Source organism: Onychostoma macrolepis, chromosome 06 (assembly GCF_012432095.1).
Source record: "Onychostoma macrolepis isolate SWU-2019 chromosome 06, ASM1243209v1, whole genome shotgun sequence".
Taxonomy (NCBI): Eukaryota; Metazoa; Chordata; class Actinopteri; order Cypriniformes; family Cyprinidae; genus Onychostoma; species Onychostoma macrolepis.
The window spans coordinates 26,999,486-27,016,989 of NC_081160.1; the positions used below are offsets into that span (position 1 = coordinate 26,999,486).

Genomic DNA, 17,504 nt, shown 5'->3' on the forward strand with positions numbered 1-17,504 from the left:
AGACTTGAGAAATACATTTTTATTAAGTAGAACTTTCCAAAAAGGAATTATTGTGCCTTGAAATCGTTGTTCTTGTTGTTTAATTTACAGTAATCTTACATTTGTTTTCAATTCTCTGAACATTTACCAGAGAATGTGTGCCAGTGCACTACTACTTAAAAGTCTGGACACACTTAACTGAATTTATGCATGTCGATTATGAAAAATGGTTGATGGTACAGTATATGCTTAAATGCTTTAAATTGTATAGATTTATTCTACAAAACTAATATAAACTGTATAAATTGAGCCAATTTGTGAATTTCTTTACAAAACGAACATGCTAATAAAAATTCAACAAGTGCCCAGCATACTGTATATCTACAGTATATAATATTGAATTTAAAATGCATCCCAGGATGCACCTTGTGAAGTTGTTTGAGTGAATATCCAGAGTGTGCAGAGCTTTTGTTTTTTGCTATTGTTAAGAAAAGGGAAAATAGTAATAATACTGAATAAGTAGGTGCGTCCAGTCTTTAGACTTGTAGAGAATGTATTTTAGGTAACAAAACATATTTATAATTAGGTTCCATTTTTAACATTAGTTAACTGCATCAGTGAAATTGATCAATTAAATTACTTCTAAAGCATTTATTTAATGTAACATTTACTAATATATTGTTAAAAACAAAAGTTTTATCCGGTAGCATTATTTAAAGGACCTAGGTTATCATGAACCAACAATGCACAGTTTAACATTAACAACTATTACTATTACTGCTCATTGTTAGTTTATGTTACTTAATGTATTAACTAATGGGACCTTATTGTAAAATCATACCATATTTTATTTAATGCTTATTAGAAATGTACAGGTGCTGGTCATATAATTAGAATATCATCAAAAAGTTGATTTATTTCACTAATTCCATTCAAAAAGTGAAACTTGTATATTATATTCATTCATTACACAGACTGATATATTTCAAATGTTTATTTCTTTTAATTTTGATGATTAGAGCTTACAGCTCATGAAAGTCAAAAATCAGTATCTCAAAATATTAGAATATTACTTAAGACCAATACAAAGAAAGGATTTTTAGAAATCTTGGCCAACTGAAAAGTATGAAAATGAAAAGTATGAGCATGTACAGCACTCAATACTTAGCTGGGGCTCCTTTTGCCTGAATTACTGCAGCAATGCGGCGTGGCATGGAGTCGATCAGTCTGTGGCACTGCTCAGGTGTTATGAGAGCCCAGGTTGCTCTGATAGTGGCCTTCATTGCTGGGTCTGGTGTCTCTCATCTTCCTCTTGACAATACCTCATAGATTCTCTATGGGGTTCAGGTCAGGCGAGTTTGCTGGCCAATCAAGCACAGTAATACTATGGTCATTGAACCAGCTTTTGGTACCTTTGGCAGTGTGGGCAGGTGCCAAGTCCTGCTGGAAAATGAAATCAGCATTGTCAACAGAAGGAAGCATGAAGTGCTCTAAAATTTCCTGGTAGATGGCTGCGTTGACTGTGGACTTCAGAAAACACAGTGGACCAACACCAGCAGATGACATGGCAGCCCAAATCATCACTGACTGTGGAAACTTCACACTGGACTTCAAGCAACGTGGATTCTGTGCCTCTCCACTCTTCCTTCAGATTCTGGGACCTTGATTTCCAAATGAAATGTAAAATTTACTTTCATCTGAAAAGAGGACTTTGGACCACTGAGCAACAGTCCAGTTCTTTTTCTCCACAGCCCAGGTAAGACGCTTCTGACGTTGTCTCTGGTTCAGAAGTGGCTTGGTTGCCCTTTTCCTGAAGATGTCTGAGCGTGGTGACTCTTGATGCACTGACTCCAGCTTCAGTTCTCTCCTTGAGAAGCTCTCCCAAGTGTTTGAATCGGCTTTGCTTGACTGTATTCTCAAGCTTGCGGTCATCCCTGTTGCTTGTGCACCTTTTCCAACCCAAATTCTTCCTTCCAGTCAACTTTGCATTTAATATGCTTTGATACAGCACTCTGTAAACAGCCACACCTTTCAGTAATGACTAGGGGTGTAACGATATTCAAACCGAACCGAAAAAACGCGATACCACAGCCACGGTTCGAACCGTGATACTCGCATGTCGAACCGAACGCGCCCCGCCCCCTGTTGGCCCGGCCCAACTTTCACTTCATTTTGTCACAAAACTATTTTTTTCTTCCTTGACATTTGATTAAATAGTAATTGAGTACACTTTTAACAACTAATAAGAGCTGTAGTTTTAATAAATATTATTTTAATATTATTTACTAAATAAAGTGCATGTCACCACGTGATATGGGTGATCGATCACGCACGGGAGTTTACATACGCTATGCACTTCAGGATGGCAACTCCGCGGCATATTGAGATTGAAGACCCACCGGTCACATTTACGTCTCCTGTGTGGGCAAATTTTGGTTTTCCAGTGCAACAACTACAACAATGGAAATCGTGTCATAGACAAAACGCGCGTCGTCTGTCGTAAGTGTTTCACAAAAGTTGCTCATACGACGGGAAACACTTCTAACATGCAAGCGCATCTCCGGAGACATCATCCCGACATTGATATCAGCAGCACACGTAAGAGACCTCAAAAACAGGAAACTCTTCCTACTGCCTTTAGAATTAAACTACAGGCGGACTCAGACCGTGCTCAAGCAATTACCAAGGCGATTGCTGTTTTCATGGCGCTGGATATGCGCCCATTTTCAGTTGTTGAGAACGACGGATTCGCGCATTTGCTACGTGTGTTAGAGCCCAGATATCAACTACCGAGCCGACCGCATTTTAGCCAGAATGTTTTGCCTCAACTTTACAACAAAGTGAGAGCCAAACTGGTGGAGGACCTGAGCAATGCAAAATTCATTGCTTTAACTACAGATGGGTGGACCTCCCGTGCAACTCAGTCCTTCATCACGATCACGGCGCACTATATTACCGACAACTGGGTAATTGCAAATCCGTTCTCCAGACACGCGGTCTATGAAAGCCATACAAGTGATCATCTGTCGGAAATACTACAGGAGCTGTAGCTGAGTGGAAAATTGACAGAGAAAACGCGACTGTTCCGTCACAACAGACAACGCCAAAAATATAGTGAATGCAGTTAAAGCAGCGGATTTTCACCAAACATTCGATGTTTTGCACACACTGTTAACCTGGCTTCACAACGGGGATGGGCGTTAACCAGATGTCACGGCTTTTAGGCAGAGTGAGAAAAGTTGTCACTTTTTCCATCGAAGCACTACTGCTGCAGCAGTGCTCAAGGACAAACAAGAGATGCTCCAACTGCCTACACACAAGCTGATCCAGGATGTCCCCACCAGGTGGAACTCAAGCTATGACATGCTTGAGCGCTACCTTGAACAGCAGGCTGCTGTTTTCTCAGCACTTACAGACAAGAATATTAAGAGGAACATTAAGGACATTGTTACTCTGTCTGATGAAGATGTAAAAGTAGCTGAGAACATTGTTCAGGTTCTCGAACCACTGAAAACGGTAACAGCTCTGTTGAGCACTGAACAGCTGCCAACCGTTTCAATGATAATGCCACTGAAACACACCATCCTGGAATCTATGAACGTGAGTTGCACAGATACAGCAGTTGTGAAAGATGTCAAATCTGCCATTGTGTCCGACTTCACCAACAGATACCCAGACTCTGACTCAACACTTGTGCAGTTTCTTCATATGAGTACTGCACTTGACCCACGTTTTAAATCTCTGCCGTTTCTTGAAGAGACCACATGCAGCATCGTCTTCAACAGCCTGATAGAGAAGATTCTGGAATGCCATCCCTCACAGGTATTTTTTTTAATTGTTTTAATTCCAAAATGAGTTAATTTAATAATTTGATTAAGTTAAATTAATTAATACATTTTAAAAAATACATTTTATAAATGTCATTGTTTTGTAAATACCACAGACCTGCAACATATCTTACTAGTAGTGAATATGTCCTGTGAAAAGCACTTTACATATATAATTTTTGAAACTCTAAAATCTAAACAGAAACTTAGATCATCAGAAATGATGAGCATCACTATGTTTTTGGTAGTTTTATTTGTCAGATATGAATTGCAATTAGCAATAGTAACTTAACTATTTTGTGGCTTTGTCCTTGTTAGGCCCAAGCCTCAGAGGAGCAGTCAGAAGTGGCATCCAGCAGTGATTGTGATCCTCCAGCCAAAAGAGCACCAATCGCGGAACTGTTTGTAAAGTTATTTCCAGTGGAGACGAGCACACCTGCATCCAAGTCTCTGTCTCAAATGGTGAAAGAGGAGGTGCAGCGTTACAAGGAAGTGCCGACTCTTCAAGTGGAGTCAAATCCACTTGCATGGTGGAAGGACAAAGAGAGCCAGTTTCCCCATTTAGCCAGGATGGCTAAATGCTTCCTTGGAGTCCCTGCAACATCAGTCCCCAGTGAGCGGGTGTTCTCTACAGCAGGGGACATTGTTACAGCACAGAGAGCAAGCCTCTCACCTGAGAATGTGGACATGATGGTATTTTTGAAGAAAAACTTTAATTTAACATTTTAGATGTTTTATACATTTTATTTTATTAGACCAGTTTATTTCTGACTAGTGGAGGCATTTATTTAATTATAGTTGACTCAGGTGTGCAGTTTATTTCTGACTAGTCAGCGGAGGCATTTATTTAATTTTAGTTAACTCAGGTGTGCTAACTGCTCTAAAGAAAACGTGAAGCCAATGTATAAAGTTAAGTTAATAAATATAAAGTTAATAAGTTAAATTATTGTTGTTGTTGTTTTTATTAAGTTAAAGTGAATCTAGTGTTATTATTGCTGGTGCCCTGCCATGAACCCTGCCCCCACAGCAAACAGAACCGAACCGAACCGTGGCTCCAAAACCGTGATATGAACCGAACCGTGGCATTGGTGTATCGTTACACCCCTAGTAATGACCTTCTGTGACTTACCCTCTTTGTGGAGGGTGTCAATGTTCGTCTTCTGGATCATTGCCAAGTCAGCAGTCTTCCCCATTATTGTAGTTTCAAAGAACAAGAGATACCCAGAATTTATACTGTAGGGATGGTCATTTATTCAAACTCAAATGTAAATATTCTAATATTTTGAGATACTGATTTTTGACTTTCATGAGCTGTAAGCTCTAATCATCAAAATTAAAAGAAATAAACATTTGAAATATATCAGTCTGTGTGTAATGAATGAATATAATATACAAGTTTCACTTTTTGAATGGAATTAGTGAAATAAATCAACTTTTTGATGATATTCTAATTATATGACCAGCAACTGTATAACATGGCTGACATTGTTCTGTTTTTCAAGAGACACTCTTAGTTGTATTGCAGAAGATACTTTGGCAAAGTCAAATGGTTAAGATACAGGCAGAATAAAGGGCAAAAACCTATAGCCTGCAAGGCAACATAAATGAAGGCATACATTACCCATTTGTGGTCTTGCTCGGTGCATTTCAAACTAGCGTGAAATGGGATATATGCTATTTGATTTCTTTTCCTTGGTGCATATATAGCTGTGGTCACATGTTAAAGCTGGGGGACGAGCAGCGAACTTGATAAATCACTCATCTACTGCGTATGTTAAGACGGTGTAGCTGCACAGCTTAGACATTTAGGGCAGCAAATCTGTGTGGTAATCCTCTGTACGTGCTCCTAGCTTGTTAATTTCACATCCAGGATCATTTAGCTCTCAACTGTCGCCTCTAATCATATTTGCTTTCACTTTTGTAGATTCTTCTCTTTTAATGTGCTTACCTTCTTGAATGGTTAAAGCGATGGGTTTACGTGTGAAGTCTGGAGTTGTCATCCCCTCAGGAAGTTCCTCAATGTACTGTGTAATCATAACACCGGGAACCTTAGATCTCCGTTTGATGCCTGAGAGAATCCACATTCAGGGCACAATGTCAGAACATCAGGGGAAACAACACAGCAGGTGCACTGTGACGTAACATATGCTGAATAATCATCTGCACAACAGTAGTCCATGTATTGAAAAACATTTTACAATCTCTGTACATAATATATTTTTAAGTGGGGATTTAAGACATATAATGATATTTGCACCAATGATAATTTCCTTCTTGATTTACTTAAAATATGCAGATTCGTGTTTCAACACATTCAAACACATTCCTAAATTGTGACCCTGGACCACAAAACCAGTTGTAAGGTTCAATTTTTGGAAATTGAGATATATACATCACACGAAATCTGAATAAATAAGCTTTCCATTGATGTATACTTTGTTAGGATAGGACAATATTTGGCCGAGATACAACTATTTGAAAATCTGGAATCTGAGGGTGCAAAAAAATTCAAAATATTGAGAAAATTGCCTTTAAAGTTGTCCAAATGAATTCATAGCAATGCATATTACTAATCAAAAATGGGCGTTTTGATATATTTACAGTAGTAAATTTACAAAATATCTTAATGGAATATGATCTTTACTTAATATACTAATGATTTCTGGCATAAAAGAAAAATCTATCATTTTGACCCATACAGTGTATTTTTGGCTATTGCTACAAATATACCCCAGCGACTTAAGACTGGTTTTGTGGTCCAGGGTCACAATTTATAAATAGAGGATTAAACCAGGGCTAGTTGTCACAATGTTCACTCTGGTGAATATTTCTCAAAGTAAGTTTATTTTTGAAAAACAGTTTCTATATTGTCATATGTCTTAAATTTACACCATTATTTCTCCAAAAGATATAGTTCACTGAACACACTTGAGTTTTTTTTTTTTTGTCTTGTTAAGCCATTTTGTCACACTTCTTAGGCTCATACAGCAAAATATAAACAGTATATTAATTGTGAGGGGGAAAAAATGAAGAAAAATGAAACAAAAATATGAAACATCACACACAAAAATATAAAACAGTTTGTTTTGGTCAGTAAATATTCTAATTAATTGTACTAAATCCTAGCATTTATGTGACAACTTGCCCCAACCAAAAAATGTTCTTGTATTGAGAACCTCTGGTTAAACCACTGATCTATACAAATTAATAATATAATATAATATTATATTATATATTGTTAACCCACCTATTGGTTATTCTAAAATAAGGGACAAGATTTTCTTAACATCATGTTTCAATACATCAACACTGGAAAGAAAATTGCTCAAGTCTTTTCATTGTGTCTTTAAATGACAGCAATCTGAACATTCATTTTATAGATAGCACAATGATGTGCATTCTTATTTTTATTTGACTGGATATTGTGATATACTGGATAATATGATATACTTGATATGTTATGATATATAATTTGATACATATGATATGTTATACATGTTATGATATGTTATGATATATCATTTTATATGTTATGTTATGATATGATATGATATGATATGATATATGAAGATATCATCATGCATGCAGATGTTCAGGTTGCTGTCATTCGATTACCTTACCTTGTCTCTTGAGAGGTAGAATTTCCAGTCCTGGTACAGTATAGACACAACATTACAGTACAACAGCAACGAAGGAAGGGGGAACAAAGAAGGAGAACACAAAATTGTGAATCCTGGCATTTTTTTTTTTTTTTCTTTGTCAGGTTTGAACGAAAGACAAAATGACTCACAAATACAACCAAAACACAAGACGGGGAAAAGACGAGGAGGTTAAACCAATAAAACATAATTATTCAAACCACTAAGTGGTTGAATGTGAGATTACAATAGACAAGACTAGAGAAAAAGCAGACAAACTGGGAAGGAAATAAAAGTGTGAGGCCTGTTTCACACAGCATAAATTATCAGCAGGTGATTATTCTGGTTACAGTATTCACATTGCTGCCTAGAGGAAGTATAGCTGCATGTTTTTGCACAATGCATTTTCAACTGTACGCGTGCTGAACCCAGAAGGTTATATGGTGAAAAACTGAAAATAGGCCTATACTTTAAGCCAGTTTAAAAACACAGTACTTTCAAATATGCGATTTTTGAGGTAATATAAATAGAGAATATAAAAGAGTGAACTTTCTCACACCTCGCGAAAAGATGCAAGCCGGGCTTGATGTAAATTTCACAGTTAGCATAGACTACTGTTTAGCAAATCTGACAGAATGAAGGTGATGGTGCTATTAAATTGTACCATAGAGACATCTGCTCACGGCACTACTGTCATGTCTCGTGTCACACCTTAGGCTCGCGCTTTATACAAAAGCAAATGGCGTCGCTGTTACCGATTGAAGTTGCTGGGTTTTTTTTACTCTTCCTAAATTTGTGTGAAACAGGCCAAACCGGACAGAAATGTTGTCACTGAGGACAATTTTTATATGTGCTCTAATTTGTATATTATCACCCATGATGAATGTAAAAAAAGGAGGGGCTCATAATTAACATAAGAAAAAAAGAATAAATGAATAAAAAGGTCTAATTAAATAAGGTAAAACAAACCCCCTCCTCAAAGGAAATGAAATAAATAAAGCAAGTGAGAAAAAAATAAAAATGGAAATAATCAAAGAAAATAAATGTAAAATGGGTGGATTCTTATAAAAAGGTTTAATGATGAAATGTAAGAGCTGTTGTGCATACAGGTTCGATTCCAGCCTGGTCCAGTTCTCCCTCTCCTCTTTTCTGGCTCTATTTACTGTCCTTTCTCTTCACAGGCACTTCACATTCTGGTTGGTTGATGGTTGTCCCTTGCATCCATGGTTACACGATTCAAAAAAACCCTCGCTGAATGACAGCAAATGCTCACGGGGGTGTTTAGTGAGCTTCCACATGAAGGGCGCACTAGGCACTGATGAAGGCTCTAATTGCATAAGCCACATTCACAGCCTCCACTTCATTTGCATCTTGTGCACAGTGGCCAGTTTCCAAACCCACAACCTACAACTTTAACCAGCTGTTTGATCATTTGTGTGTTTAAATAAATTTGTGTGGCTAGGTTAGACTCAACACTTGCTTTTATCTAGCTCTTCTAACCCCTCAGGGACAGATATATTATTCACTTTACCATGGAGAGGAGGTCATTAGATTTTATCTGGAAAATCCGGCATTACATTTTAACGTAGCTGCTTACTGTGGTAGAACTTTTCTAAATGAGACCCAAGTCCTATCAAGTGTGTCAAATTCCATTGCTATACTCTCATCATTATGAATTCACAGAAAACTGATTAACTAAATGACATCTTCTGGGAATAGTGACCATAAAGAAAGAGAAAGTACAAATTACAAAACAAAAAAAGGATGGTTTTTTTTTCACCATGTGTTTCTCTAGCTGGTCTTCATGGAGAACATGGCTGGATTTGTTGTTTCAGTAATTCAGTAATAGAGCAGTTGGACAAGGTTCGGTGCCGGTGTCAGCCTGCCATATGGGAGAGAGAACAATTATATTGTTCTTACCGCCTTGCCCGGCAGCAGTTGGATCTAAAACCTTGGCTTTTTTCATCATCTTGATGCAGTCCAATGGCTCAAGAATTCAGAAGCTTCTCTGGCTGTGAGAAAAGCAATATGAAAGGTCAATTCAATTTCAATCTTATTAAACATTTGGATAGATTAAAAATGTTTGCACGATACAAGATGCAATTAGAAGATGTATGAAAAAGCTAACTTTATAAATCAGTCTGTCTAGGATATTCGCCCCATGTGCTTCTGCAACACTTATCCTCATTAAGCAGACACCTAAAATTGGTAAAACTGAGCATTTGCACATTTAAATAACCTATTAAATCCAAACAGTTTAGGGAAAAGAGCAATTCAGGTGAAATAGGCACAAAGATGAAGCAAAGTGGGACGACGGTTATCCCATCTGCTGGGATGTGATGCAGTGTGACAGTGCAGTGCATTATGTTCCATTAGAGAGGCTTTGGGCCTAGTCAGCAAAACCTCCACGGCTCTAGTCATTCATCTCTTCAAATCCACTCACATATAAGGTTCAGATCCAGTCAGTGTGTCCTCACTAGTAAACTAGCACTAGCATAGCACTAATATGGGATTTTGACATGTTTGGATTTAACTGTCATATTGGCTTTGAGGAGTACAGCTGAAAATATTTTAGCGAGCATGTGTTCAAGATTCTTAGCTTTGCTCCAAAACCTAGTGTGCTGTCTACTACCTACATAGGGGGTGTCACATGGAATGCATCCATTTGTGCTATTTTAAATGTCTGTCTGTGTGAACAAACGGTAGACGGACTTCTTTGATTCCTGTGCACTGCTTTTTAAGACACTGTGACAAGTTAGCTAGCTCTTTTTGAAATCAAGAGCATGTCCTGTATGAACTTACCCCTAAGGCAGCATCCTAATTGAAATGAAAGCTCATAAGTGACTTGAATTGAAATGCTCTTCAATTGATTTCAAGAAAATCTAGAGTTAGCATGTTGCTAAACCCACAATTGTAGTAGTTAAACAATAAAAATTCATAGCACACATACAGTGGGGCAAAAAAGTATTTGGTCAGCCACCAATTGTGCAAGTTCTCCCACTTAAAAAGATGAGAGAGGCCTGTAATTTTCATCATAGGTATACCTCAACTCTGAGAGACAAAATGAGAAGAAAAAAATCCAGAAAATCACATTGTAGGATTTTTAAAGAATTAATTGGTAAATTCCTCGGTAAAATAAGTATTTGGTCACCTACAAACAAGCAAGATTTCTGGCTCTCACAGACCTGTAACTTCTTCTTTAAGAGGCTCCTCTGTCCTCCACTCGTTACCTGTATTAATGGCATCTGTTTGAACTCGTTATCGGTATAAAAGACACCTGTCCACAACCTCAAACAGTCCAACTCCAAACTCCACCATGGCCAAGACCAAAGAGCTGTCAAAGGACACCAGAAACAAAATTGTAGACCTGCACCAGGCTGGGAAGACTGAATCTGCAATAGGTAAGCAGCTTGGTGTGAAGAAATCAACTGTGGGAGCAATTATTAGAAAATGGAAGACATACAAGACCACTGATAATCTCCCTCGATCTGGGGCTCCACGCAAGATCTCACCCCGTGGGGTCAAAATGATCACAAGAACTGTGAGCAAAAATCCCAGAACCACACGGGGGGACCTAGTGAATGACCTGCAGAGAGCTGGGACCAAAGTAACAAAGGCCTCAAATCCTGCAGTGCCAGACGTGTCCCCCTGCTTAAGCCAGTACATGTCCGGGCCCGTCTGAAGTTTGCTAGAGAGCATTTGGATGATCCAGAAGAGGATTGGGAGAATGTCATATGGTCAGATGAAACCAAAATAGAACTTTTTGGTAAAAACTCAACTTGTCGTGTTTGGAGGAGAAAGAATGCTGAGTTGCATCCAAAGAACACCATACCTACTGTGAAGCATGGGGGTGGAAACCTCATGCTTTGGGGCTGTTTTTCTGCAAAGGGACCAGGACGACTGATCCGTGTAAACAAAAGAATGAGGAATGAGCCAAAATACCAGCAACAGTGTGTGAAAACCTTGTGAAGACTTACAGAAAACGTTTGACCTCTGTCATTGCCAACAAAGGGTCTATAACAAAGTATTGAGATGAAATTTTGTTATTGACCAAATACTTATTTTCCACCATAATTTGCAAATAAATTCTTTAAAAATCCTACAATGTGATTTTCTGGATTTTTTTTTCTTCTCATTTTGTCTCTCATAGTTGAGGTATACCTATGATGAAAATTACAGGCCTCTCTCTTCTTTTTAAGTGGGAGAACTTGCACAATTGGTGGCTGACTAAATACTTTTTTGCCCCACTGTAAATATTGGGTAAAAATAGGGTGAAGTCAGCTAAAATGGGCCACGTTTTGGTAAATTACTTATAATGCCATCAAATAAGCTATACATGAGATTCTTATAAATTAGCATGGGTCTCTTAAATATATTTATATTTTTTAAATGTGAAAAAGTATAAAAGTTTTAAGTTAGAGTATCAGCAGGTACCTTCTTGAGCCACGGCACAACATTCAGGTAAATTGGAACAACACAGGTAATTTCGTCTTAAATCATTTTATTTTTAACCGTACATTTATCTGTAAATTGGTGTCTTGTGTGTGCATGTGTGTGTGTGTATGCTTGTATTCACCCTCAATTTCTGTGTAAAAGTGTGTGTGTATGAAGCCTATTTTACTGATATCTTCCTTTCTTTGCCTTTCTCTTCTCTCTTCTTGTCTCTGTTTCTTTTCTTTGCTTGTCCTCCTGCCATACTGTCTGCAATGCAATTTTTTTTTTTTTAAAAGACTGTTAAGATTTTGTATGGATACATATCTACAGTAGGCCTATAAACCTATTTTCACCCTCAATTTCTGTATAAAAGTGTGCGTGTGTATGCAGCCCATTTTAGCTGAAAATGGTGGCCCATTTGAACTTAACCAGCCATTTCTACCTAAAATGACCTTTTTCACAAAAATCAAAGTTTCTTTTATAAATTTAACTTTTTTATTTGAAAGAGCATGTCAAAACATTGTTCATAAACCTTTGCTTTGTTGGTAAGCTTACTTAATTGCATAATTGCTTTAGTACCCTTATAAGTGATTAATGACATTTTCTATGTCAGGCTTGATTACCTTACAATTTCTCTGACAAGCTTCATGTAACACTCTGCCCTACCTGCTTTAAAAAACTCAGACCGATAAAATTTATTGTTACATGTCAACAAGTGTTGAAGCAACAATGCAAGATCAGTATTGCCATAAGATCAGTTATTGTGATTTTCTGTAAAAATTTAAAGAGATATGATGCTACAACCTTATTTGGCCCATTTTACCTGATAGCCCATTGTAGCTGACTTCACCCTGATCATTGTTTTAAATAAATTGTTCGATTTTCCTAACATTTTTCAGTATTGCATTAAAAATGACAATTGACAGTTTTACTCCGCACCCATTTCTGCCAAGGAAGACAAATAAAAAAAGCTAATTGTGACTTTGAATTCATAATTCAGACTTTTTTCCTGAGTTGTCTCAAATTTCAAATTTCATTCTTTTTTTTAATATAAACTTATAACTGCGAAATATAAATGCATAAAAACGATAGAAATGGCAGTTCTGCATTTAACGTAACTGTGAGAAAAAAGTCAGAACTGTGAAAACCATTATTATTATTTTTATTATTTTGTGGCTGAAACAGGCTTAGATTCTCTTCTTATTTAAGGATAGATGCAATAATTTTGGCCAAACGAGGGGAAAAGCTGTCTAAGTAGGCAGTTGACTAGGTTTTGTACAAAGCTTGTTTATTTGGAATGATCTAGTAGTCTAGGGCCCTCGATGACTCTTATCCCTCTCTTGCGGTTGACTCCTGCTAATGGTAGTCTCAATCTCATCTCAGATCCTGAGCTAAGCAGGTTGTTTTATGCAGTGTCTATCTTTTTCAATAAATAACTCTATGAAATTGCATTCTATGCTACATCAGTCATCTGACCGAGTGCCACATTCCATACACAATAGCATGCTGATTGGCCTCTTAGAGACACTGCACAGAGCATAATGAGTTATAAATGCAAGCATTTTGTGGATCACAAGCTGCTGAAATCTGACATTTGAGTGTCATCCTTCAACATGCATGTGATTCATTGCACTCATCATTATGCATGGTTTGGCTTGCCATTTCAGTTGGCGTAAAACCTGACAGTTATAATTTCAGTTGGTTGCATCATAGAGAATAACACTATGCCATTATATTACTGTTCGGATAGTACTAAAAATTTAGCTAATAATGATAAGCTTCAAATTGAACAAGTAAATGCATGTACCATACAATGAAGTCCTGGTGACACCAAAGTTAAATAAGTTAGTTAACGCATTAAGCACCATGAACTAAAAATGAACAGCATTTATTAGATCAATGTTCATTTCCACATTAATACATTTATACCATTACAACAAGCAGCTTAAATTAGCATTAGATCAAAATTTATAAAATATATTGTTAACAATGATACAATTAACAGTGAACAATAATATTAATATTAACCTAGATCAATAAATGCTGTAAAAATTTGCTTATTGTTAGTTTATGCATGAACTAATGTTACAAACAGAACATTTTACCAAAATCGTGATATCTATACTACTATACCAGTAGTCTCAACTGTTGTTCGTAACTCAAAAATGGGTTTCAGGTCTACTGAATCTGAAAGGTTTGGGGACTGCAGGGGAAAAATGTGAAATGCTAAATGTAAATAATAACCTAAGTAACAAACTTTTAGGATCCTATATGATAGCAAAATAAACTATAGCCATACCAGTTTTTAATATGGAAGGGAATATGCTTCCTATATGTTTTGTTTTCCAACAGCTGTGCATTATTTTAGCCCAAATTTATCTGTCACTTGTTAGAAGCTGCCAAATTGGGTGAATGGCAACACATGATGTGTAACATCACTTCCTCCTCAAAAACCATGAACAATATGATGTAAGGTAGAACAAAATGGACCAAGACTAGATTAGATACAGATCAAGAGAAAACATGGTTTGTGCCAACCACAATTTGTTTTTGCTGAGAGCACGAAACCATCAAAATTCAAGAGGCATTTACAAAACAAAATGGTCAATTTCTCTTCGTTTTGTTTGATGGACGGTTTCGTTACCGCATTGGGTCACCACATCTCCAGTTTAAAATGTGGCTGCCAAACGAAACTATTTGAGAAACACTATTACACATTCTCTGATTACAGCACAAGATATTCAGAATGACAAATTATTTGAACACCCATGCCAGTTTTTAGCATGTCCTAAGCAGGCCTTGGCTTCTGTTCATTTTGGAAAACGAGCTATCTAACCCTCCTGAGAAAAATATCCCAAGACTGAAGCTTGCCAAGCTGGGGGTCTTCAGTTTACACGCAACCTGAGCTTCACACCACTCAGCGCAATCACATGCTTATATGGGGACAAGAAAGCTCTCCATCTCACTGCCATCTTGGGCATTCTACGCTTAAAAGTAGGTACATTCCCATCTTACTTAACAAATTAGTGATCTATTGTGCAAAATTTGCCTGTGTTAGCTTAGCTTCCAGGGTTTTCCACCTGTATCTCAGATCAGAAGAACTGCTGCATAAAAGGAGACATTTTCATCGTGCTGAGAAACCGGAGCCATGCTTCATAACATAATTACATGCCAGCGGCAGGCCGGGCTGTATAGCAGTAATAACAGTGCATGAGTAAACTAGCACTTCACACGACTATATGAAAAGCAAGTCTAATGACATGCTCAAGTTTTAAACTATACCGCTAACCTTTTTTCCCTCTCTCAGAATTGCCCTGCTGACATGTTTAGTAGGACACAGTCATTTGTCAAATGATAGGCTATCATGCCAGCCTAGCACAGCCTTGGTTGGCGCTAGTTATTTACATTTCTCAAAACTGGCGAAGTTCAGAAAGAGAGATGCTTAGGGAGTAATAGCATGTATATCATTAGCATACAATGCATTAGGTGACATTTATGTGAACCCAATGGGTAAGTTCTACCTTCGGCTATACCAAAGGGCCTTTTCAATATGAAATAGTCTGAACTATCTAAAATTACATTCTCTTTCAAAAACTGACTCATTCTAGATGATTTAGCCAACATGCTTTAAGATACATTTTTTTAATAAAAAATAAGTCTCATTTCCAGAGCCGTGATTGTTTTAGTAATCGCCTAATTACGTTGGTGCATAACTAAGTTTCTCAATCCGCTCACTAGCCAAGCACACACTAAATGCAATATCGATGCAAGCATTAAGTCCACTTTTCCTCTTAGGGAAGGCTGGCAATGAGCCCCTTAGGTCTTAGATTGAAGCAACACATGTTTTAGGTGAGGAAATGACTGCGTTATAAATCAGCCTGCTTGTCAGTACTTTATTTAGAGTATGGAAGATGCGATTCCACAGGGTTTTTGAGTGAGCAAAATCACCCTCAGTAATAGGCAAAGCCAATTTTGCTCAGTCTATCGCCCTCCTATTTCTCTGATTGGCGATAAAATCTCTTCCTCTGTCCTGTCAGCCTTGCCCAGTTAAAATGACTCCAGTGGATAGACTCTCCAGGGATCTCAAATGTCCCCATGCATCTCTTAACCCTCTCAGTGTGCAGGATAAAAATCTGTGGCTCCCAGAAGACATTTAAAGATAAATTAACACAAGGCCACTGTTAGTGACAAGCTCTACTGGTGAATAATAATTGCTGAGACAATTAGTTGTTTATTTCCTTTTTCTATAGTTCAAGAACAGCTTTAAACCTTTAGATTCGCTTTAGCTCTTCACCACATTGTAAAGCATCAATGCCAACACGAGGAGTTATCGTGAATTCACTTTAGTCACACTGAATATTTTAAAGCAACTCCCATATACATTAAGATTTAATTGTTCCATAAGGTCCTGTTGGTTTTTTCATACGCACCTTCATTATCATCACCCAAGAAAAGTGTTTGCAATTCTTAAAAATAGAAATGTGTGTGTGTTACTACCTGAACATGTGTGCTTCTGCCATTTTTTTCCTATGTTTCATTACAATAGTGTTTTGTGTGACTTGTTTAAATGAAAAACTCCAGAGCAAAAAAAACGATCAGTTTAACCATTATTTTATGGAAGAACCGATGTGTTAAATGACACATCTGTCACACACAAAAAGTATGGAGATAGATCCACCCACCGATTCAAAATCCTTCACGTACATTGGCTTCATTTTATGTGATACCCGTATCTATAGTTAGAACATCCCTGCAACTGTTCTGATTTGACTTCATGCCACCTGACTAGCAGCTCTCACAGATTCCAGACCTTGAAATCCAAATCGGGAAGACTGACTCAAATGATTTTGATGTGTGGCCACCAAACTAGCTGTAAGGAACTGCATTTAAAACATCCATAATATGACTAATAATGTTATCAGATAGTATATAGTAAGTCTATAAACAGGAAGTAAAACTATAAAGCAACACAAGTTCATTTTGGATTTTAGAGTCTCTGGTGTCAGAACTCAAAGTAATGTGCGGTTGTCAGTGCTGGATTGTAAAAACTCCACAGCCGCTATATTAAGTCAAAGTACATGCATAGTTCATTGCACCCAACAGAGTGTGAAACTTGCCACTTAGTCTGTGTCCCGTAGAAAACATACAAGTGTCTGTTCAAGGTACACAGAGTGACGAGAGAAACTTTGGCACAATACAAATATATGAAGCTCGTATTGTTTTCTTGTTCTTTGTGCATGTCTTACAGTTCTGATAGAACGATAACAAAAAATCCTCCCTACCTGTTCACAGTTCTCTGTGCTCCGCTCTTGCTTCTTTCAAAGTGCTCTGGCCTCTTCTGATATTTGAGTGCTGCCTCCAAGTTGTCCAAGGTAATAAATCCTTTGAGCTGTGTGTGTATGTGTGTGTGCACTGTTCTCATGTAGTCATTCTTGGCTTCCGCCAAAAGAAAGTTTTCCTGTTTGAAGGGAGGGTCTATGGGAACACCTCATTCCTGTTGACATCTTATTATGACCAAATGACTTTTGACATGATATGTTCTTAATCATAACTTAGAGGTACACTTAGTTACACTTACACAAAAAAAAAAAAAAAAAAACTGAATTAATTGATGAATTGGCTTTAT

General features: G+C 37.4%; 1 protein-coding gene across 2 annotated transcripts in view; it reads right to left on the minus strand.

Annotated features, from left to right (window-relative positions):
• LOC131542760 (immunoglobulin-like and fibronectin type III domain-containing protein 1) overlaps positions 1–17,290 on the minus strand; it is a 35,273-nt gene extending 17,983 nt beyond the window's left edge. Inside the window, exons 1-3 of one of the 2 annotated variants that reach the window (XM_058779738.1) lie at positions 17,161–17,290; positions 9,365–9,456; positions 5,755–5,874 (exon numbers count right to left, since the gene is read on the minus strand). In XM_058779738.1, coding sequence (XP_058635721.1) covers positions 5,755–5,874; positions 9,365–9,413 — 169 coding nt within the window. In that variant the 5' untranslated portion in view covers positions 9,414–9,456; positions 17,161–17,290. The remainder of the gene's footprint in view (positions 1–5,754; positions 5,875–9,364; positions 9,457–17,160) is intronic. The other variant, XM_058779739.1, reaches the window with a different exon arrangement.
• Positions 17,291–17,504: the final 214 nt, after the last annotated feature.